This window comes from Drosophila ananassae, chromosome XL (assembly GCF_017639315.1).
Source record: "Drosophila ananassae strain 14024-0371.13 chromosome XL, ASM1763931v2, whole genome shotgun sequence".
NCBI lineage: Eukaryota > Metazoa > Arthropoda > Insecta > Diptera > Drosophilidae > Drosophila > Drosophila ananassae.
The window spans coordinates 11,256,709-11,279,897 of NC_057931.1; the positions used below are offsets into that span (position 1 = coordinate 11,256,709).

Genomic DNA, 23,189 nt, shown 5'->3' on the forward strand with positions numbered 1-23,189 from the left:
AATACTGCAGGCGCACTTTATTTGAATTTGAAATGTCAACCTACATCGGCCTGCTTAATTACATTTACAGATGGACACTTATATGGAGGTGATGCGATCTTTAAATAATAAAGTATATTTCCCGTGGATTTTTCCCCGTGGAGGGGGGAGGGCGACGCCAAGACTGTCTTTCGTAAAAAATTACGACTCTTGCGCACCCATGTCGCCGTTGAATGTTCCCGGATCTGATTTAGAGTATCGTGGAGTTCCTCCACCCCCGCCGCCACCACCAATGCTTTTTGTCCCGCCAGCTGCCGTAAGTTCGTTATGATTGTGATTGTGATTATGATCATTACCCCGATCCAGTTCGCGCTCTCGATCCCTATCCCTATCCCGCTCGCGCTCCCGATCCCGATCACGATCCCGCTGCTCCCTGTCCCTATCCCCATCCCTGTCACCGTCCCGATCCTCACGCTCATCCCCGTCTACGCGCAACCAACTATGGAGCATGGCGTCCAAGGCGGAGACCCTGCGACTCGGATCGGTCTGAAGCATCGGCTCCAAAAAGGCCACAAACTCCACGGCGTCCTTGCGCGCCCAGCGATAGTGATTCATCAGGACATTGGCCAGAGGACGCGACTGAAGGTTGTTGATGTTCCTCAGCTGGCCGTTCGGCTTGAAGATGTCCGACGAGTAGTCCCCATGATCGATCAGCTCCCGGGGTATCGGACCACAAGTCTCGATGATGTTGGCGATGTGCGCCTCGTCCTGGCTGGCCTTGCCGCGGTCCACCTGCGGATCGAACAGATAGTCGCCCGTGGCCAGTTCCCAGAACAGACAGGCTGCGCTCCAGATGTCGGCCGTTTCGTTGTAGCCCGCTCCCAGGATCACCTCCACGGCCCGGTACTCTCGCGTCTGGATGTCGTCGGTGAAGTGATGATGGAACCAACACCCATTCCCCATGTCGGCTATCTTTACGCTCACCTTGCACTGTTGCGTCGCCGGATCGTTGCGGGAGTTGATGTCCAGGTTGGGCAAGGGTCTAAACTGCTCCTTGGCCTGGAGAAGACTTTGAGTGAGGGCCTGTGGCAAGTGAAAAAGAGCAACATACCTGAACACATCCACCGGACACGTTGGCACTGCAGCAGGATCCTCCCGTTGCACAGGGGCTCTTCTTCTTGGAGCCTTGTTTGGTCTTCTTGACGGTACCGCTCCGCTGTTTCCTGGCCACCGGCTGGCGCGCCTGGGCCGCCCTATCCGACTCGGCCACCTTCTTCTGGACGTAGCGCATAAACTTTTCCGGGCTGTTGATGAGCAGTTTCAGAGCAGTGGAGCTCCTGTCCAGATGCTTGCAGATGTGCTGTTTCTGGGCGAGATTCAGCTTTGCGTTTCCGTTGCCACTCCTGGGCGAGTTCTCCGCTTGCCGGCGACGTTTGGATAGCTTCGGAGAGCCCGGATTGGTGCCCTTGATGGGCGAGTCGAGTGTTCGCTTGTGCGAGGCGGTGGGCATATCGCCCACCCGTTCGATCAGGGCCACCCGCTCCAGCTGGACGATGTCCGACTCGTCGAGGATCACCAGGCCGTCAAAGGTGAAGGGCATAAACGGCAGTTTCCCGGTCACACCCATGGCGGCAGTGGTCGAGGTAAGCAAACCCCGTTCCGCCAGTCCCAGGAGATCCTCTACGGCGCGCTGGCGCAGCCACTGACGGTGCTGCTGGAAGAAGGTGACACTGCGCTTGGCGCGCGCCCTCATTCGCCGCTTGGCCGTCTTGGTCAGCTTGGCGTCATTGGACGACTGGTTTTGGTTGGAGCCATGGACTGGTGGTATGGGACTTGGACCGGATGTACATGGAATCTTGCCCTGGGAGAGGGGCGACTGGTCTGGATGGGGGACTGGAGTGTGGGCCGCCTGACCGCAGCGATCACCGCCCACCTCCTCCTGCGATGGGGGGCAGGTGGACCGGAGCGCTGTAGACAAGCCGCTACTGATGCTACTGTTTGCGCCACTCCTGGAACAAAAATATTAATGTCATTACCTTTCAGATATCCGTCGATAGCGTCTACCTGGAGAGATGGGAATGAGCCTGCAGAAAGGCACTAGCCGCTTGATTGGCCTGAGCCCGGATCGCCACGTCGTCCGCCACCAGCAGGACATTCTCCGGCTTCAGATCGGTGTGTATGATCCGGCACTGGGTGTGCAGGAAGCAGAGACCCTCGAGCACCTGCAGCGCTATCTGCTTGACGTTGCACAGTGGCAGTCCCTGGTAGCGGGATCGCTGGATCAGTGTGAGCAGATTATCGCCCAGCACCTCGAACACCAGACACAGATGGGTGCCGTTCAGGCCGCTCATGTAGAAGTAGTCCCGGAAGTCGACCAATCGATTGCGCAACGGATGCCACTCGGACTCCGCCACTGTGCGGAGCAGCCGGATCTCGTCGCGTGCCGTATCCGTGTAGTGCTCCGCCGACTTGACGACCTTGATGGCGCAGTACTGCTCCGTCCGGCTGTCGTAGCAGAGCCACACCGTCGAGAAGTGGCCCCAGCCGAGCTTGTGGATGGCATAGTAACGATTCTGAAAGATATCGCCGACGGCCACTGGATGATAGCCCCCCACCCGATACTCCGCCAGGCTCTCCTCCATCCCGTTGTTCTGTCCGTATTCAGGATCGATGTGATCGGACCCGGAGCCGGAGCCAGAATCAGAGCTACTTGACTCATCGTCGTCGTCGTCGTCGTCGTCATCGTCCTCGTCCTCATCTTCCTCATCGTCCTCATCCTCCTCGTCCTCGTCGTCAGGGAGTCGTGGCGATATCGAAGCGTTCTCCACCGAGTCCTTGGGCAGTGGCTTCCTCATCTTCCGGGTGGTCTCCAGTTTTTGATTGGAGCTCATCGGCTCCTCGGCGTTCTCCACGCCGTACTTCTTGTTGCCGTTGAGATTGTAGACGCTCTGGAACTTCTGCTGAAGCTCGACCAGGTGCTGGTCCACCGATTGGCAGAGCTGCTTCATTTCGGAGACACTCGCCGATGTCTCCACATACGGAACGGATTCCGAATCGAGCGATGGACCGCAAACCGACTTAATCTCTGGAGATGATGGGGCATCCCTATACCCAGCGGTATCCCTAACACTATTCAGATCCTGGTCATCTATACGCTTGATGGTGGGATACTTGCGATACTTTTTATCCTCATCCGCGTCCTCCAGCTCGTCGTCCACATATTCTACTTCATCCGACATTGAACTACCTCGGATGGTATCGTCCTGGAGTTGTTAGACCTTTCTATGGATAATGTGGCCGCCACCGGGATCCAAAGTGGCAATGAACGGAATCGTATGTGATGATGGAGGAGCTTTATGTGGACCACTGTCCGGTTCGAAGTGGAGCGAAGCAAATAAAGGAAGGAGGTACTGCGGAAAGAAGGGCAAGTCTTGGAATGACAGTTCAGTATTTGGGACTAGGGATGCGGACTAGTAACGGGTAAGGTCTAGGGTTGGTTAAGTCTAATATTTCAACTAACTGTAAAAGTTAATCGTTTTCCAAAACTCTTCAGAACTTATTTAAATTAAGGAGTTTTAAAAACTTGCCAGAACTTGGAGAATTCTTATTAGAATTAGAGATTGGAATTTGGATGAAAATTGTATATATAAAATATATTATTATTATTATTATATTATTATTATTAACTCTTGAAAGTTTAGTCCTTTTTTTCAAATATACTTACGCTGTTTTGTTCATCGGTTTCATTCAATTATTATTACGAATTATTATTATTTTGTTTACAAAATATATATACATCTATACATATATGCACCATCCAAACGTCTCGACGGAAGTGGCAAATGTCTTTGTCCTTCTTTTGTAAATATATAATATATAATATATATTTTTCTATTTTTTGTTTTGGGAATTTTTGGGAGCTGTTCGAATGTTGCCGTCAAAATATTTTCTGGCCAAATGTTTCAACGAAAACGAGAGCCCCCCTAAAAAGTATTTCTCCAGGCCATCTATGTTTTTTTTTTCTTTAATTATTTTTATCTGAAATAACAGTCTATAATATACAAGAACTTATACAAAAGTGGACTTATACAAAAATATAAGTTTGTTGAAAAACATGGCATACTTTCAGGCTTTTCAAGGATCTCTTTAGTTTCTTACCTTAATAGCTCTTAAAAATGTATTTAAAATATAAAAAAATATATATCTTAGTTTCAATTTATATCTGAAATTAAACAGACTGTCCTTTTTTAGTTTTATTTTTTTTTTTAATTCTGAAATTGCGCAATTGAGGGCGAATCCTTTGTGCGGGATCAGTGATTTGGAAAATACTATTTAGGACAACAAAGGACAATAACCAGTTGAAGGTTTATAAAAAGGGATTATAAAGGATCCGTAATTTGTTGCCAAAATGCACACTGCCCAAAGTCAGCATGGCAATACATTTTTTTAATTTTCTGCTTAGGGGGGTGAGTACTATAATTTCCTATAAATGTCCTTGTTCCAGATACTCAGGTGCTTCAGTTGGACAACAATGGCTTCTCTCTATCCGTATATTATTTGTATTTTGATTGCCAGCTTAACAATTTTTTAGAATCAATTTTTTTTGGGGGAGAAATACACCAGATTTTAGGGGAAATAAAAAAAAGTATAAAGAAGTTACCCCCTTCAGAAATATAACTCAGTATATATTTGCTCAGTTGTTTAAACAAATTTTCCGCTTAGGGTTGCATTTCCACCGCCTGTTTGCACACAATGGATTTTCCGTGGAGGCTTAAGTGAAAATTCCATGTCAAATATTTATTAAAAAATCGAATTTCGAATATTTCGAGGGGGAGACGTGGGACATTTTCTAAGCTGCAACTTGATCGCAAATAGAATATAAAAAAAAAATAAAACTTTGGATCAAAATTGTAATTCCCAGGCGCTTCTTCAACCCCTTGAATTAGATTTCCGTGGAAAATCTTGTTTGTAATTAGGGAGTTTTCCTTATCATTTTCCCCCGAATGCCGAGTACCGAATGCCTTACGGCATTGTTTCCTTCACCAATTAAGCGTAATTTCAAGTGTCCCGTTCCTCTATTTATTTACTCAAAATACAACAAAATATATGTATATTTGTGACTTGGAGTTTTGAGTTTCATAATTCATAACTGGTTGGGTCTTCTAATGAACTGTTTATACGGACACAATAGCGGGAAAATTGAATTAAATTAAGGTTTCCGGGTAATTGGAAAAGTTGGAAAAGCCAATCCAGCTTGGGTGGGTGTTGGGCGAGGTATTTAAATAAGGGATTTATGTATTTTTTGTTCATTTTTTAAAAATATGTTTTATTATAATAATTTTAAAGGGAAAATGGTAATTTCTAAACAGCTGCCTATGATAATTGAATATTTTTAGAAATTAAAGAGATTATAGATAGAGAGTTTGACTTAAAAAATATTATTATAAGAGAAAATATTTAATAAAAATAAAAATTTATATTTTTCAAAGTTTTTGAGTATCTAATAACAAGATAAAACTTATACAAACTAGAAAAAACTTTTACAAAAAAAGCATCTAAGGTATATGTTTAAGAATTATTTTAAAAACTAATAATATTAAGAAAATAAGCAAGTTTTCTTACCCTCTTAACTTTATTATTAACCTTTAAAACCCCCTAAAAAATAAGAAAACAATAATACCAATTATTTCCTTTAAAAAAATCTCTAAAAATTAGTTTCATTCAAAAACCCCCCAATAAAAGACCCATTTTTTGGCCAATCCTTGAAGAAAATGGCAAAATTAACCCATGATTTCCCCTAAATCTAATTGAAGCTCTCCACTTTGGCAGCTGAAGTCCTTTTTTCCTTATCCTTTTTCATGTTAGATAATGAGCAGCGTAATTGGCGCAGTTTTCTGGATTTTTTTGGAAGCTGGAAGATATATATAGTTTTTGGAACAAAAGAACTTGGCAGCTGGCTTCGAAATTGGCACACAATGGAGCGGCACATGCCACACACTGCCAAAAAAGAGGGAGTCCTGAATAGAAGAAGTTGACAAAAAAAAAAGAAGAAGGAGAAAAAAACCAGGACACGACTTCAAGGAGCTGGCGCAATAACTGTGCACATTGACAAAAAGGAAGCGGCAGGATCTCAACAATGGAAAAGTGAAAAATCGACGAAGGAGGCAACACCCAAAGGACAGCTGTCTCCGTTTGTTCAAGTTCCTGGCAAGGATCTGCCAAGGACTCGCTTAGAATGAAGGTGAGTGAGTGGAAGTGCGAGAATATTTAAAAATCATTAATATTTTATAGGAATTATGGATGTATTACCTGGATTTTTGGATTTAAAAATGAAAGCATATTCCTTCTGAAAAGTAGGTATATGTTTTTTGAAGTTCCTAAATAAAAAATGTTTTTAATTAAAATATTTTTTTTTAAACACTAGCAGTTGGAAGGGAAACATTACGCGCGACTACGCGGTCAATTGGTAATTGGATTATGGCATTTATTTATTCAACCCTTTTTTTGTTTCTCAACCCGGGCATCCCGGGCATCCCAGGCAACCCAGCATCCAGGGCGATCAACTGTTGACCCTTTGACCCGACGGCGACCCCTGCCAACTTTTCAATCGAAAGATGTGCCTTTGGCTGCTGATGATCCGGCTTTTTAGGGACCACGAGTTCCGAGACATCCCATCCGACATCCCGAGACCAAGAAAAACACGGAAAATTAATTAAGAAAACAGAAAACCCGCCCCGCGGACTTCCACTGTCCCATGGCGGATTTTTATTACTTGTAAGTCATTTATGCACACATCAGTGAACAGGACACGGACTATATATCTGTTATATATGGCTGGAGATTATGTGTAATAAGTATCATATTTTATTGGACGGGTTTCGGGCTTTACAAGCCAGCTAACAGATGTTTTTGAGGTGTTTCCGTGGGACTCTAGCTTTGATTTTGAAAGGAATGTGAAGAGATTTTCAGCTTTAAGGTCATAGAGAACTTTAAAGATAGTCTACCTTACTTACTAAATTTAAATACAATTTTTCTTAAATATTCAGACCATAAAAAAGTAATCACCTCAGTAAGTATTACAAATATTTTTAAGAAAAGAAACCATTTCTAATAACAGATGTTTTTTTAATAACAGGAGTTTCTTATAGACTATGGCTCTTCAAGAAAGTCGAACTTTGAGAAAATATATAATTTTGAAAGGATTATGAAGAGATTTTCAGGTTTAAGGACTTAGAGACCCAAAAAAAACCTTCTTTTTTAAAAAACAAACTTTAAAGATAGTCTACCTTACTTGCTAAATTTAAATAAAATTTTTCTTAAATATTTTAACCATAAAAAACCATTAAAAACAAAAAAGAACAATCCCCTTACACAAACGTAAGTATTAAAAATATTTATAAAAAAAGAAACCATTTCTAATAATATATGTATGTCCTTTAGGATCTCCATGGCTCTTCAATACTTGCATCATTAGACCTCCGGTGGGAAAACTGGTGGGATGATTGTCCTTGGGAATCATTTACTTTCATTTATCACGCCATGCAGTGACAGGATATGCGACAGGATATGACATTGCATAAACCAGTGCGGCGATCAAAAATCAAAAACCAAAAACCGCATCCTGCCGCAGATCCTGGGCGGCAAACAAAGTGCTTTTGTCTGCGACAAGGCTGCTCCAAAAAAAAAAAAAATAAAGAGAAGAATGTAACAAACGTGTCTAATGCAGGGCAAGATCATCAATGCCCCGGAGGTCCTGTCTGTTCAACAAGAAGAGAAGTAATCCCATGTGCAGCTGTCCTGCAGCAAGTCAGCAGGACTTCTGATGACCGCAAAGTTCGCGCCCATGTCGCGGCCACTGTAATCCTTTAACTGTAATCACGAAACCAAAACAAACAACACCCCGGATACGGGTTCACGGGGCCAGGACATCGACCAGAACGGCCAGGACAACAGCCAGGCGGCCAGGCGATCGACGAGTGACCTCTTTATTACACGGCGACGCGACAATCTTGGCGGGGTCGCAAAAGGACATTCTACCTTCCGGGTGGTTCAGTGGCTTGGAAAATTCATGCAACGTTTTTCGATTTGTTTTAAAATCCTGATCCTGATTCTCAAGTTTCCGAGGGCCGAGTGACCTTCTCTTGCTCCTGCTCCTGTTTTCATTATTTTTATTGCCCTGTGTGTCGGACAATTGATTTTGTGACATAAATTTGGTGTAAACAGCTTTGGTCAGTCGTGTCCTGTCGCTTCCTTTTCGGTGTCCTGCAATCGCCACCACCACCACTACCACCACCGCCATGAATCCTACCTGGGAACAGACTCGGAATGAAGTCGTCAATGGACGGAGGACGAAGGACGTTAATAAATCAGTTCCACGTCGCCCAATGTCCTGCTTGATATATATCCTGCCCGTAAATAATCCTAATCCATAATAATTACATTCATCTATGTGTTTATGGAGCGTTTAAGTGCTTGCGATGCCATTTCCCAAAAGCATTTATTTGTTTTGCTTTAAAACTCAACTAAATGGGAGTGAGTTTTTGAACTAAATGGGGTTTGGTTCGAAAGGTTTTATGGTTTCAAGTAGTTTAGGAGATTTATTTCGATATTCTAGACTTTCTATAGAATCGAGAAAGTATTCTATACATAGTTTCCTATATGTATAGAATAGATAAACTTCCATAGAAACTTTTGAAGAAATAAGTTTTATTTTCTAGATTTTTTATATAAACTATAGAAAGGCTAGGTTCCAAAGGCTTAGTTTTCAAACAACAGACAGAAACAACAGACAATTGTTTTTCAAAACTTTATTTTTGAAATTTTAGTGTTTTCTTATAGAACTTATATAAAAATAACATGGTATTATGGAATAAGAAACATTTGGAGAAAGAAATATGTCTATTTATGTTACAAAAGTTCATAAAAAGTACCTTTAAAAAACAGTTTTTTGAAAGTAAAGTTTTTGAGTTTCGAGTTTTGACTTAAAATTATTACATAATAGAGTTTTTATCTTTTTAATTAAATAGAGTTATTAAAAAAGAAAAAAATATAATAGTAGTAATTTTATAATATAAATAAATAAAGTAAAGCAAGCTAAAGTTTGTTAGAGTTTCTCTAAAAAAAGTATATATTTTTTATGTTTAATTGTTATAAAATACATACAGACCTACAAACTCTATTTTTTAATTAAAAAACACTACTAATGAATCACTACTTTGGACAAGTCCCTAAAAGTCCTTCAAAAGCCATGGCAACTGGGCAGGAAAAGAGTGTTTAGTAATTATGCAAGGACCTGACTTCCTCTCCAACGGAAACATGCCACAAACACATTAGAACCGACTCGATATGCAAAACATATAATTGAAAACTGTCAGCGTCTGACAAATTTCCCGTCGTAAACCCCACGAGTAACCCTAAATTAACCCCAAAAATAGTCAAGGACATTACATCAGAAGAGGGAGTTTCGAGGGCGGTGGAAACGCATTTCCAAAAGTCATAAAGTTCTCGATCGACAGTCGGTCGGTCGGTCGGTCAGCAGGTCCTTGTTGTCCTTCGTCCTTGTGGTCCTGAGGTCCTGTGGTCCGCGTTAATGTGTTAGGCGCGTGGGTTTCGTAATGGGGTGGTTGGTTGTTTGGTTTTGCCACCGAATTGCAATTTTCTGATATGGATCTAGCGGTGAGTAGTTTTGACAGTTTATCATTATGCCAGCCCCGATCCTTGACCCTTCCAGGACACCTCCTGCCTCCTACCTCCTACCTCCTGCCCGGTGGTTGGTCATTGCTCATTATATTTCGAGTATTTTTTGTCCGTTTTGTATTTAATTGATTTTACGCACTGCCCTGGGCTGGTGACTCAAGTTTTAGGCTCTTTAATGATTAATGTTGCCTTCTTTTCAGTTGGAGTTTTGGGTATTTTTTTGGAGTTCTTGGGAGGTATTAGATTTGGGAGTTCTTGGAGTATTTTATGGAGTTACTTTAAAGAGAAGTTCCTTTTAGGGAAGTAAGTAGTAGGGGAAGTAGATGGATCGACCTAGTGACGATTATAATTCGTCTAAATATTTAATTTTTAGAGCTCTTTTGTGTATTTCTATTCTATTTTTAATTTTATAATTCTTCTAATTCTAGTTTTATTTTGTTTATGAAATGCGTTTTTAGAGGTTTAATTTTTATATTCCTATCTAAAAGGGCTCTACCAGAAAATTCCCATCTAAAGGACACGTTATTCAATCTTTTGCATTTAAATTTTCAATCTAAAAATGTCTTATTTTCTAAGTAAAGTCGATCAATATTTCCTATATATTATATAAACATTCAAATGAAAATATATACCCAAATCTTAAACCTTTCTCACATCTTCCAGGACCTCCAGGACCGTTTCCTTTGTGTTTCCTTGTGGCTGAGCACATCGCGCCAAAATTTACAAAAATCTACGAATATAGTTCGCACACTCGCCGGGGAGATTTATTATTTTTGGCAAACACATAAATCTCAATCTGTCGAAAAATGTGAAATCGAAAATGAAATCATTGTGCCAAAATCAAAATTTAACCGCAAATTAGGCAATAAACAATGGCTAAAGCGGTCATGGGTTAATACGTTTAGCATCACGAGACAACCGCCGGGGTCACAACCACCGCCGCCACCGGGTTAAAAGGGTTAGTCCGGCCCCGGCCCCGGCCCCGGCCCTGCTAAAGGGGTTAAGGGTTGATCCACAAACCAATTTTAAACGTGCGAAAAAATATTCGTACTCGCGATGAGCTCTCATTGCTCCAGTTTACAATTTTTTCTGCCTGCCGATTTTGCGAAAAAATACCTTAAGCCTCCTGTGAATAAAAAAAAACAATAAACTTCAATGGGATTTATTCGATTTGAATTTATTTTGAAACAGCTTCTGTCCCTAGAGGTCCATGAATTATACTATTTAAGGAACTATGTTTAAAAATTGGTATACAATTTTTCAAATCAAGAATCTTAAGGACTTTAAGTACTATTCTGGTTAATACTGAATATCAATTCTTAATATAAGTTTTGAAAGAAAATCCTCAAGGAGGTTGAGAATTATTACAATATTTTATAAACTATGCTTAAAATTGTGTATAAGATTTGTCCATTTTTGTAGGCCATTTTGTAATGAATCCTGAGACAGTATCCTGAGATCTATAGTTTATAGCCTGAGATCTGATACATTAAAATGTCAGTTTCTGAAAAAAGCCTACCTGTGTCTTACAATTTTAATTATATTATAATGTGACTTAAGGTCACGTGGCCAGTTTTTAGTTAAACAAATAAGAAACAGAAAATGAGCCCGCCCTCGACGACATATGGAGGCATTTAGAGGGCCAAGGGTCAATAATTTAACAACAATTAGCGACGCCCAGAAAGAGGACATCCGCGGGTCACAGGTCACTGATGACCAAGTGATCCCAAAAATACAATTTAAATAAATGTGAAGGACCTAGCATAATAGGGGTTTTATACTTTAAAGGATATATATTTTAGCTCCACTTTTTATAAGTTTAAAATAATAAAATATATAATGTTTAAAAACTTTGTTGTAAACTTTAGTTACTAATCTTAAAGTCTCCTTTTTCAACTAACATTTAAGACAATTGTGGTTAAAGTCATATGGAAAAAAAATAGTTTCTGAAACCCATTTATTAAAAAAGAAATCCCAAAACAATTCGAAATATTGCCGCTGGCTAATCAATTACGAAAAAGGGGTTTCGAACGATAACTTTAACATTTTATTCAAATTTAATTGCAAGCATGCATTAATTTCCAGACGCTGTCCCAAGGACCCATGGAGGAACCTGATCCGCGTCCTGTCAAACGTTTGACAATCCTTCCCGGGGATGGGATGACATGTGATGGGATGGGATGTGATGTGAGGAACAGTCACAGGATCGTGGTTCTATTCCAACACCCCAACCCCTCCGATTCCTTAACGATCCTTTCACGTTTTCCTTATATACATATATATTTTTCTCCTGGGACCTTTGGTCTTTCTTCATTTGCATTTTAACCCTTTGGCTCTGTTGCTTTTCCTTTTTCTTCGCGACTTTTCTTGCGGTCTCTTCTCATTCCGGGTCGCGGGATCAACCGCGCTTTTCCGCCACTTTTTGGGCTGTTTTCCGCCGGAATTGGGAGTTCTGGACTCGGTAGTGCCCGCCGGATTATATTTGGGTAATTTTCTCAACAATTAAATATGCTAATGGGCGAGCTAAACGATTATTTGTGAGGCGTTTGTGTTGTCATTTCGGGACGATGGCCTTCTCTCTTTGTTTGTGGGGGCAACAATAGAGGGCGTGGCAAAGGGCGGCAGCTTAACCTCCGCTTGAAAAGCTAAAAAAAAGGGTTAACCTTCAGTGACGAAATCAGTCGAACTTTCTGACCTATTTCTTATCTGTTTTTATCGCAAAAATTATATTTTTGCCGCTTTGTTTGGTAGAATTTTCTTTTTAATTTCTGGTTCTTGGAAATACATTCAAGAAGAAGAATGATGCAAATTAAAGTGTCTTAATCTTAGTGTGGCCAAACTTGTAAGCTTTTTCGATTGCTTTCCGGCTTGTTATTATGCCTATCGAACTTTTGAATTTTTAATTTATAAACAAAACTTAGTTGAATAATGGTTATTTGTTTGTATTTATATCTTTATAAGTTTAAACAGAAGTTTGAGACATTTAAGGTAAGTTTGTTTAAAAATGAATTAAAAAATCTCATAGGGGAAAATGATAAGTGTTTTTATATTGTTAATATTGTTAAGTAACATTGTTAAGAAGTCATTTTTGTTTAATTTAAAGATATTTAAATAGAAAATTAATGAATTGAAGCCTTTTCGTTTTAATATCTAAGTAGTATTAGTGATACAATCTAAAACTATTGTTAAAACAAACAAAAAACTTACTGCATTCGTCACTAAAACTAAATATTCCACCTTAACTTTAAAGTCGGACTAGAAATATCAAAAAAAATATCACTTTCCATCCTAATTTCATGTCTTAAAGCTTATTTTACCCTAAAAAAATAATGAATAAAATGAAAATTTAACATTTTAGATGAATTTCGATAACCAGTGTGACCCCCCCCGCCCACATAAATCAAAAGTTTTCAATTATGGCGGCAAAGCTGTTTGCGTCCCTGCGCAATCGAGACACCATTGACGAATTCCCCGAACCACAGGGCGTCTCATGGACCTGTCGCCAGGCTGTCTGGTAACAACGGGATCCCCATGTGTCACCAAACGTCATCTAGAGTTCCATTTCCATTTCCACTTCCGTTTCCCTTTCCGATTTTCGCCACGAGCCGAGTCAGTTGATAGTTCGTCTGAAAAACGTGTCCCAGCCGAGAAAAGTTTTGAGTTTCCAATGGAATTCCCCCACCGATTTGCGAATGTAAGTAGAGAATGAAATATACCCTTGAGATTTAAGTGATTTTGGAATACAGAAACCCAATTATCAGTCGCGTAGCGGCAATTCGCAAGACGGTGCATTTCCAGGAAGTGGTAGTGGTAGTGGTGGTGCAAGTGGTGCTAGTGGTGGCTTGAATACCGGTGGCGGTCTACGCTTTCAGGGCGGCGGTCGCGGTGGACGCCATCATCATAACCAGTCATCGTGCCCCGGACCGAGGAATCAGAATTTTTCCCATCCCCGTAACTCGCCACGTGCTCCAAGGAACCATAATGGTACCTTCAATAATAATAGTAGTGTGATTCTTGATACTGTTCAGGAGGATTCGGTAGATCCAACACCTCCTGTACCGACTGCTCCACCTCCATCAGATCCACCACCACCGCCGCCGCCGCCGCCGCCGGACGATGCCAGTCCGGAGCAGTCCGAGTCGAACCGATCGCCTCCTCCGGCGGATGCTACTTTTGAAGGCACTATTGGCTTCTACAATAATGGTTGCTGGTACAACTCGGAGGTGGGTCAGCTGTCTGCCGAGAATGACCAAGTGGAGGATGAAAAGGAGGAGCTGGATCAGATGGAGGAAGAGTTTCTGGAGGAAGAGGAGCAGACGGAGAGTGATCTGGAGACTGAGAACGGGCAGGTTGAAAATCCCGATCAGGAACAGCAGCAGATTATCGAAAATTATGAGATGGAGCCTCAGGAGGAGGTTCCATACTATGATATGGAGGAGCCTCAGGAGGAGGTTCCATACTATGATATGGAGGAGCAAGAGGAGGAATCGGTCGCTTTGCCGCTTTCCCCGCCGCCATCGCCACCGATTTTTCCGCCAGAGCAGTATAATGTGATGGTGCCAGTAGTGGAGGCCCCACCGCCTCCTACACCACCGCCGCCGCCACCACCAGTCCGCCCGGAGCCGCCGCCACGCCCTCCACAGTCACCACCACCGCCGGCACACCACGAACCGGCCGCACGTCCCGTCCAAATGGTAATCCCACCTCCGATCCAGGCTGTGCCCCAGCCAATACATCATCCCACCTATGTGGCCGTCGCATCAGGACACCACATAATCGCCATGCCACCGCAGATCCAGGGCCAGATCATGATGCCACCGATGCAGGGGCACTACGCCGTCCAGATGCCGGCCCAGATTCCCATGCAGGCTCCGATGCAGCCACAGATGCCGGGCCACTACCAGGGCCACTTCCAGATGCCTGCCCAAATGCCAGCCCAGATGACCGCACACATGCCACATCATGCCCAGCCGGCGATCATGCATGCCGTCCACCATGCTCGCCAGATTCCGCCGGCGATCTCGGGTCCGATCTATGCCAGTCCTCCTCGCCCGGAGCCGCAAGTGCCACAAGTGGCGCCGTCGCCGTCGCCGCCGCCACCGCCGGTTGTGGAGGTGAAGGTGGCCCCCGGAGTCAGCGTTACCAAGTCCTCCGACAAGCTCACCATCGACATCGAGTTCTCCGCCCTGAAGGAAGAGGCCCCGCCACCGCCGCCGCTTCCTCCTCCGCCCGCACGTAACGTCGTGGAGGAGTCCTACTCCAATATGTTCAAAATCATCGGCCGTGTAAGTGACCTTTAATCCGATTCCCTCCCAGATTTCTTTACAATCTTCCTTCCTCAGCACGTGATCGTGCGCCGTAAGTCGGTGCTTTCCAGGAACCGCCTGGTCAGGGGCTCCTTGAAGGACAGACATGACAAGCTGGAGGCCTTCCAGAAGATGGTGACGCCGCCGTCGCCTGAGGAGGAGTGTAAGGACATGGAAGCGGATACTCCACCGATGGAGGACGACCAAGACCCCTCGAACGAGACGGATCTAGAGCAGCCTCCATTGCCGGCTGAGGAGCAGATCCAGCCACCAGTTGCTTCTCCTGATGTGGAACCAGTTCCACCGCCCATTCCGGCTCCTGTGCCGGACGAAGTCCCTCCACCGAAACAAGTTGAAGTCAAAGAGACCCTCAAGGTGGTCCAGATTCCGCATTCCGAGGTGAAGATCCTTCAGAGGGTGGTCAAGCCGCAGGAAGTGAAGCCCACTCCCCTGGAGCTGGACCATAAGAGTATCCAGACCGATGTTATAGCCATTCCGAAGTCGATTCCGGCTAAGCCTCCGGCTCCTCCCAGAGGCAAGGCCACTGTCCAGCAGGATTGCAAGGCCCTGCAGACTGATCCTCCGGTGGTGAAGATTCTGACCCGGAAGCATCTGGCGGAGGACAAGCAGGTTACGGCGCACATTAAGCCGGAGATGCGGCAGGTCACGGCCATCCTGAAGGCGGAAGTGCGGCAGGTCACGGCCATCCTGAAGCCGGAAGAGCGGCAGGTCACGGCCATCCTAAAGCCGGAAACGAAAGCGCCGACGAACATGAAGCCCGAACCAAAGCCGGAGGTCAAGCCGGTTGCTCCTCCAAAGTATAAGGAAGCAAAACCCACCCATCTAGAGCAGAAAAAAGACGTATCCACTGGGACTCCCCCATCCAAAGCTTCGTCTAATCCTCCGAAAAGCGTAAGGTCTGGAACGATTAGAGTAGAACCCCTTTGATGATCTCTCTTCTATTTCAGAGCAAGACGCCGGAGAGCCCAGTGGTGAACATCAGCTACTGGCCGCCTCTGGGAACTCGCCAGTCCGCCAAGTCCCTGCCGAAGCCACCGAACTCGTCGGGACGCAACGGACCCCGGCAGTACTACGGCGATCGCAGTCCTATGAAGAGCCGTCGTCGCTCCACCGACTCCTACTTCCTGGAAACCATCATCAACGAAAACCTGGTGACTTCCAAGCGGGTTGTCCTCCGCGAAGCCAACTCCAACCTGGTCCAGTCCACGCGCATCTTCCGGAATCAGGGTCCACCCGAAAGGGAACTTAAGGTGACGCCTCCTGCCGGCAGGAACGGCCGTGAATCCCCCCAGAAGCCCGTGGAGAAGTCACCAGTGCCTCCGTCACAGAACAATGTGCTGCCCAAGATGCAGGGACAACCGAAAGCCCAGACCAACGCATCACCTCAGAGCAGTCTTCCGCCGAAGGCCCAGAACAGTGGCCAGCACTCAAGCGCTGCCAGGAATCATCCCACATCGCATCATCATCCTCCAGGCCAGGGCCACCACCACAATCATAATGCCCAAGGTAGGGCTCCTACTGGCTCGCATCTTCTGCCCAAACCCCATGGCAGATCCCCTCCATCCCAGGCCCAGACTGTGGTCTCCAACATGTTCGATTTGCTCGAGGAATCCGATACCCTGTCCTCCGAGCTGGAGGAGGTGAGTGCCCCGGACGAGGCCAACAAGGAGAACAATCCGGGCGGTCCTAAGGGCCCTGCCAAGTCCAAGAAGCAGAAGAGACGCCTCAAGAAGGAGCAGCGGGCCCAAAAGAAGTCCACCATGAAGGCCAAGAAGCGGGCCGCCAAGGAGGCCAAGCAACTAAGGGAGGCTCAAGAAGCTATCGAGGCCATGGAGGCTCTAGAGGCGATTGAAGCCATGGAGGCTTTGGAGGCGATGGAGGCCCTCAAGGCGATGAGGGCCATGAACGCCCGGGAGGCGGATGAGGAGAGGGAGGAGCGAGAGGAGAGGGAGGGGCGAGAGGAGAGGGAGCGAGATGTGGCTCTGGTGGAGGCGGCCCGGGTGGAAAGAGAGGCCCAGATGGCCAGGGATGCCCAGCAGGCCATTGATGTCGCCGAAGAGGCCGATGCTGCTATACGGGCCTTGGAGGCATTCGACATCGACGATGAAGGTGGGTACGACGACCGAGTTGAGGGCGCCCATGGAGGCCAGGATTACCCAGTCCAGGGACAGAACTACGGACCAATTCCACCACCTCCGCCTCCGCCACCACCGCTATCGCTGCCCCACGATGATCCTCCTCGGGCGAACTATACCTCGGGCATTGTTCCGAACCAACTGGTTCCGGAGAACTGGCTCTTCAACGACCTTATCGAGAACGTTAGCGCCCCCGGCCGGGTCATCGTCATCGAGGAGATCCCGCCCGAACAGCGAGCACTCCAGTCGACCGAACCTGAAGAGGGGGCATCCGAGCCGATCGGGCTGCCGATTCCGGTCGAGTTCCAGGTGCCAGTGCCGGGTAACGTGCCGGTGTCTGTGTCCGTGTCGGTTCCTATGGACTTTGGCCACTTGAACCACCCACAGGGCGGGGTGCCTCTGGGAGCTTACGACATTGACGAGCGGGATCCGGCCTTCCAGGAGCAGGTGCAGCAGCAGCGAGCGCAGGCGTGGCTTGAGCCGGACCATGAGCCGGAGTGGATTGTGCCGGACGAGGTGCCTGATCGCGACCCGGATCTGATTCTGCCGCATCACGTGCCGCACTACGAGCCGGAGATGATTGTGCCGGACCGGGATCCGGATCCGTATGAGTACGTGCCGCAGCGGCTGGAGCAAGGAAGTGATGGAGAGGAAGCTGGAGACGACATCGTTGAACTCCCATTGCCCAGATTCCCATCGGAGGGCGATGTGGCAGCCGGAGGCTCGGCCGAAGATCCAGTAGGAAGTTCCATCGAAGACGGTGAAGAGGTCGGCGACGAAGTGGCCTCTGGGATGGATGGCGGGAACGGGGCAGCTGGCGGCGGTCCCGGGTGGAGCCGATTCCTCTCCGCGGTGACGGTGGCCGTGCGGGACACTCCGTCGCGCCACGGCCGACCGGGCCTGAAGCAGGCCATGGCATCCTCGAAGCGGGAGCTCTGGGAGAAGCGCAAGGCCCGCGCCAATCTCCGCTCCAAGTCCGACAAGGACAAGGGAGGAGGACCCCAGCCCAAAAAATAATTCAAATCATTTACTAATCTTCACTAATTTCATGCTCGCATTTTATACTTACAACTTTATTAAATACTAATCTTAACCCATTATTTTAACAAATGTTTTTATTTTATTTTTACTTTTAATGTTTATTATTTTTTAATTTATTTTCAGGTTAAATTAGTCGTGAACTTTTAACTTTAATTTTAAAACAAACAATTATCTCATAAAAAGCATGATTTTACGTTTGATTTTAAACATTTTCCATAAATATTTTATAATTATATATTTTAATTAAATTTTTTAAATTAATAATTGGTGTATTTATGATATTTATTAATTAAATGATATATATTTAATACTTAAATCATACATTTTTATGATTTAATTGGAAGATTTGTAATTTAAGTTGCGGGTTTGAAACCTTTCAGAAACGCTTTCAGAATATTTAAATTTTATTTTTTATTTCTTATAAATTATATAAAAAAATTTAAGAGAGTTTAGGTAGATCAGATAATATATAAATCTATAAGATTTATCTGTATTTTAACCAAATTTATAAACCATAAGTACTCCCATTCCTATATATTATTTTTAATAAAAAAGGTTACAAAGGAGACTAAGTACTTTTAATCTATCTAGTCCCATAGAACCTTTATTATGGTTCTGTATATGGTCTATAGATCAGATCTATTAGATCGAATTATTTTTAACTAAAACTATAGACTATATGTATCGTAAGAACCTCTATGCCTATGTATCATTATTATTAAAAAAAAAAAGATCCATGTAATCTAACTCCTATTAACCTTTTCTATAAATCAGATCCATTAAATCTTACTATTTTTTAACCAAAACATGAACTATTTCTATAAAAAACTCTTATTTGTTTTTAAAAACTTTCACAAGACTTATGTCCCTCCCCTGAAGGGATTAAAATTAAAGTATTTCAGCCGGAACCTGTGAATTTCCACAACTGAGATCGGGTGAGATAAAGGAAAACGTACTTTATGATCTCATTCCGGATCTTTCAGATCTGGACGACCTGTAACTATGTGAGGACCGATCATCCAGGACGAATGGCGATTTGTATGGTGTCGGAGTGCCGGACTAATTAAGTGTCGAAAGGATTAACAACGCCTACCCGTGGTCCTGTGATTTAGGGTCCTTGTTTAAGGATACAGGTAGCTAACCTGTCCTGATCCTCATTAGCATCAGCAGACGCACCACCCGAGGTGGAGGAGGTGTCCCTGCCGGGAGGAGCGTGTGCCATTCATCGAGTCCTTTCCATTCATCGCCTCATTCACATATGCGTACATCCTGATCCTGTTGTGATCCTGATCCTGGTCCTTCCTTGTTCCTAATTCCTTATCTCTGCTGATCTCCTTCCATTCCAATTTCCGAATCTCGGCTTAGTCCTGCGGCAATTGCTTTCCTATTGCGGGCGAATCCTGTAACAGATCGGAATCGGAATGGAAATCCTTTTCTCGGTTGCACAATGCCTTCCTGGATTTGGATCTTTGGACAGCTGCTCTGGCACAACAACGCCGGGAAGGACGACGGCAAGGACAATGTGGTGTGGGTGCCCTGCATTTGCATCTGGCTTATGGCGACACTTCTTAAGACTCTCCGCCTTAAGCCAAACGGATGGGATGGGTCCTTTGTCCTCTCTGGTTTTTTGTTCGCTGCTTTTTTGTCCCACCAGCCAGCTGCCAGGACATTCCGTTGATTGACAACCCATGCACCGGGAGAAACGTCCATTTTTTCACAAAATGGGGCAACTTTTAAAATCTGACCACTACGCGAAAAGTGAAGAGCACGAAACTGACTCCAAAGACTTTTTGTCTCTCTTTTTTTTCGAAAAACTTTGATGCAAATTAGTTAAACATTGTCTAAAGAATATTTAATAGAAATCCGCTTACGGATCGGATTAAAATTGACAAAGATATAGCTTCCGCAAGTACCGCATTTTGCCGCCCACTGGCATTTCATGGTTAATGAAAGGGGATCCATGGGAAAATTTTGAAAAAATTGAAAATTAGCTTTTGGTTCAATGTTTTGATGCAAATTCACCAAGAATCGGTCCAGAAATCGATTAAGGTATCCCGCTTAAGGGTCGGATTAAAATTGTAAAAGATATAGCTTCCACAAGTACCGTATTTTCCGCCCCCTGGCATTTCATGGTTATTGAAAGGGGATCCATGGGAAAATTTTGAAAAAATTGAAAATTAGCTTTTGGTTCAAAGTTTTGATGCAGATTCACCAAGAATCGGTCCAGAAGCAAAGATATGTCTTTTAAATTATATGGAAGTACGTTATTTTCAATGCTTCGAAGATATAGTAGTTCTAATTTCTTTTCCCTTCTAGATTAAAGGAAAAGAATATTATTTAAAAAACTGGACCCTGCTGGCTAACATCTTCATTCAAATTGCTGATATTTTCGGATGCACTTGGCCCGGAAAGGAGGCAGGCGGAGGAGGAGGACTTGTCAGCTGCAGTACGTGGTCACGTGGCCTCGCGGTCACCTCAATTTGGACCCATCAGACGGATGAGTGACCCTTCTAATTGGCCGGCTCCTTGGCTGCTCCTCGCTCCTTGGCTGCTCCTCGGACGACGGAGAAGGACATAGAATGGCTATCGTAATTGGATCTGGATCTGGTCCCTGGACTCTTTCTTTTCCATTTTCGACTGCGTCATGTCACATGTTATCGAGCGGGGAGGAAAAATGCTCAATGCAAGTAAGAGAAGCCGAAAAAAAAGGACTCACGCGTATCGATGTCCTCGAGTCCTGCATGTGACTGTTGCTGCTGTTGGGTAGCAATTTATTGCTCAATTTATATTTGCTTAGACTGCTTGACTGCCAATAGTTCAATAATTCATAAATGCCCCAGCCCGAGCCTGAGCCTGAGAGGCATAGCTATCATGTGTCCTGGGAATTTGCATAAATGTGATTTGCATAAGGCAGCTGCCTTTAAGGACGAGGCGGCCTAGGATGCAAAAGGTGTGATTGCATGTAATGGAAGTGAGTCCTTGTGACTCCTACCTGGACCTTCTTGATTTCCATTCAGTCTTGACTCGATCCATCTCTGGAATCCTTTTCTGTTGTTGTTTGTTCGCCGTTGTTTTGATATGTAAGTTGATATATGATATTTGATTTCTAGGACTCTTTTTTTTTTTTTTTGGGTGTCGCCTGGGTTCTCAACTTCAATTACGGTTAGCTAGTTAGGGGCGTAGTTATGGGTTCTTTTGGGGTTAAAGGTTATGGCGGCCACATCTGCCAAAGGATCAAGTCTAAACTAAGACTATAATTAGGTTTTCCTTCAGGAAATAATATCCACTATTTAAAAGGAATAATATTAGGAACAATATAAATAATAAATATGTATTAGCACTAGTATATATTATATTATTTTTAATTTTTTAACCTAATAACTAATATATTCCCTTTTATTTTCGCACACAGCTGCCGGTTTTCTATGCAAAATAGCCAAGACTTTAAGTGACTTTTCTGTTTCCATATGGCCTCTAGAACAGGGCCTGGGCACTGCCAGGATCAGTGTAGCGTAACACACACGCCATCTACCTACCGTACCTACCGAATGCGACCTGTACAGGACGCACCCCCAAAAGGGAAAAGGAGACCCCGACGACCCCGAACTGAAGTGCAACTTTGTTTGGCAAATCAATTCAGTTTTCGAGGATCATGGAAGGGGTTTTCTTTGAATGCCGCGAAAAACTAGGATGCAGGATGGAAGGATGCATCATCATTTGGCATTTGTCACCCTCGGGACACCCTTACCTCCTTATCCTTTCTTGATTTTTTTGCATTTCTTCTCATTATTGCGGAGGGAATGCGGAAAATTGCAAATGATTCGATTCTAATCCGTTTTTTTCAGTTCATTTAAATTTTTCTTTTCTGTCGAGGCTGCTACTTCAAGTGAATCTCACGGCTTTCCAAAAAGGATAAAGGATGGAGGATAAAGGATAATGATTTTGTCACATCGGAAGCGTTGTCTGCTGTCAAGTGAGCCGCACTTAATGAAGGGTTGGGAGGGTCTCTAAGGACGCAAGGACCAAAGATTGCAACAGGGATTGCCGATTGCAGATAGAATATTGGCGATTGCCGATTGCGGATCCTTTAAGGATATTCGCACACGCAACTGTTATAATAATATTTTCAATGACATGACAGTCCTGGCATGCCAGCATGCTCGTCCTGGGGTGTCCTGGCCCATTGATTTGCATTAATGATATGCGTCCGGGGGAATGATGTGCAACATTTGTTCGTCCTTGCCCCTCGAAAGGGTTGCTCCTTGTTCCTTGTCTTTTGCTCCGTTTTTTTTTTTTTTTTGGTCCTTGGAAGGAATATTGGCAATTATATATCAGTCAGTAGACCGACCTGGCGATGATGCATGACGATATTATGCAAAAAGATTGATCATCTCGAGGGCCTGTTTTTATGCATTTTTATGGAAATATTTCCCTGGAATGCATATATGTAGATATATCCTATCCGGGCCAGGACTAAAAATTGATTGATTATAGAAACTGATCATCTTCCTTTTTATTCAAATTTTTATTTCCTGGAAATAGTTGGAACGGAAAAAAATTAAGATTAATTATTTTTAGGGGCTTTAAGATTCTGAATTAATTTTAAGGATATTTCTAAGATTACTAACAAGAGTTTTAAATTAAATTAGGTAAGTATTCGAAATATTTAATGCGAGAAAAATATATTGGAACCCCTGATGGTCAAGATTTTCAGCTGTGACCGCACCAGGACCTTGGACTGATGACTCCTTTGGGATCTAAGTAACCTGAAGGACCTCGCCTGGATCCTGCCACTTGCCGTGACCTTTCCACCTGCCTGATGAGCGGTTTGTCAGTCCAAATAACATGTTTTCTTCTCATAATTGGTCCGAAAAACCCAAAAGAAACACACAAGGATGTCCTGGAAGAAAGTCAAGGACAATGCAGCAGCAAACTGTGGCAGCCAAGTCAAAAGAGCAGGACATTGAACTGCCCAACAGGTGAAATTGTATTTCTTTTTTGTGTTTTTTTT

At 44.2% G+C, this 23,189-nt stretch overlaps 3 protein-coding genes and 4 long non-coding RNA genes across 9 annotated transcripts; 5 read left to right on the top strand and 2 right to left on the bottom strand.

The window, feature by feature from the left end:
• Window positions 1-2: 2 nt before the first annotated feature.
• On the bottom strand, window positions 3-3,959 carry LOC6504589 (serine/threonine-protein kinase spk-1). The gene is made up of 4 exons (XM_001966536.4): window positions 3,704-3,959; window positions 2,044-3,389; window positions 1,091-1,988; window positions 3-1,038 (listed from the first exon to the last, which is right to left on the bottom strand). The coding sequence occupies exons 2-4, from the start codon at window positions 3,216-3,218 to the stop codon at window positions 181-183; spliced, it is 2,931 nt and encodes a 976-aa protein (XP_001966572.2). The 5' UTR covers window positions 3,219-3,389; window positions 3,704-3,959; the 3' UTR covers window positions 3-180.
• Window positions 3,318-3,863, top strand: LOC116655462. Its single transcript, XR_004310530.2, has 2 exons — window positions 3,318-3,459; window positions 3,533-3,863. It is a non-coding gene; the product is annotated as an uncharacterized LOC116655462 (long non-coding RNA).
• A 1,926-nt stretch (window positions 3,960-5,885) lies between the features above and the next one.
• On the top strand, window positions 5,886-7,313 carry LOC116655464. 2 transcript variants are annotated; one of them, XR_006507662.1, is made up of 4 exons: window positions 5,886-6,220; window positions 6,271-6,332; window positions 6,404-6,445; window positions 6,518-7,313. It is a non-coding gene; the product is annotated as an uncharacterized LOC116655464 (long non-coding RNA). The 2 variants fall into 2 exon arrangements; XR_006507661.1 differs by having other exon boundaries at window positions 6,404-7,313.
• An 11-nt stretch (window positions 7,314-7,324) lies between these two features.
• LOC123257561 lies at window positions 7,325-8,203 on the top strand. The gene is made up of 2 exons (XR_006507663.1): window positions 7,325-7,356; window positions 7,420-8,203. It is a non-coding gene; the product is annotated as an uncharacterized LOC123257561 (long non-coding RNA).
• Window positions 8,204-9,587: 1,384 nt separating this feature from the next.
• Window positions 9,588-11,473, top strand: LOC123257562. Its single transcript, XM_044717213.1, has 2 exons — window positions 9,588-9,654; window positions 10,339-11,473. The coding sequence occupies exons 1-2, from the start codon at window positions 9,643-9,645 to the stop codon at window positions 10,627-10,629; spliced, it is 303 nt and encodes a 100-aa protein (XP_044573148.1). The 5' UTR covers window positions 9,588-9,642; the 3' UTR covers window positions 10,630-11,473.
• Window positions 11,474-11,966: 493 nt separating this feature from the next.
• LOC116655463 lies at window positions 11,967-12,503 on the bottom strand. Its single transcript, XR_004310535.1, has 2 exons — window positions 12,371-12,503; window positions 11,967-12,320 (listed from the first exon to the last, which is right to left on the bottom strand). It is a non-coding gene; the product is annotated as an uncharacterized LOC116655463 (long non-coding RNA).
• A 650-nt stretch (window positions 12,504-13,153) lies between these two features.
• Window positions 13,154-18,265, top strand: LOC6504909 (titin). Of its 2 annotated transcripts, none has more exons than XM_032453410.2 (4): window positions 13,154-13,369; window positions 13,422-14,960; window positions 15,018-15,893; window positions 15,950-18,265. In XM_032453410.2, the coding sequence occupies exons 1-4, from the start codon at window positions 13,166-13,168 to the stop codon at window positions 18,152-18,154; spliced, it is 4,824 nt and encodes a 1,607-aa protein (XP_032309301.1). In that variant the 5' UTR covers window positions 13,154-13,165; the 3' UTR covers window positions 18,155-18,265. The 2 variants fall into 2 exon arrangements, with proteins under 2 accessions (XP_032309301.1, XP_001966573.3); XM_001966537.4 differs by having other exon boundaries at window positions 13,437-14,960.
• Window positions 18,266-23,189: the final 4,924 nt, after the last annotated feature.

Excerpts from the sequence above, each read along its gene's own strand:
- LOC6504589 (XM_001966536.4), bottom strand. The coding sequence starts at position 3,218 with ATGTCGGATGAAGTAGAATATGTGGACGACGAGCTGGAGGACGCGGAT. Across the intron at positions 1,989-2,043 it reads GCTCATTCCCATCTCTCCAG|GAGTGGCGCAAACAGTAGCA; the intron begins GTAGACGCTATC and ends TTTTTGTTCCAG. Across the intron at positions 1,039-1,090 it reads TGTCCGGTGGATGTGTTCAG|GCCAAGGAGCAGTTTAGACC; the intron begins GTATGTTGCTCT and ends AGTCTTCTCCAG.
- LOC6504909 (XM_032453410.2), top strand. The coding sequence starts at position 13,166 with ATGGACCTGTCGCCAGGCTGTCTGGTAACAACGGGATCCCCATGTGTC. Across the intron at positions 14,961-15,017 it reads TGTTCAAAATCATCGGCCGT|CACGTGATCGTGCGCCGTAA; the intron begins GTAAGTGACCTT and ends TTCCTTCCTCAG. Across the intron at positions 15,894-15,949 it reads CGTCTAATCCTCCGAAAAGC|AGCAAGACGCCGGAGAGCCC; the intron begins GTAAGGTCTGGA and ends CTTCTATTTCAG.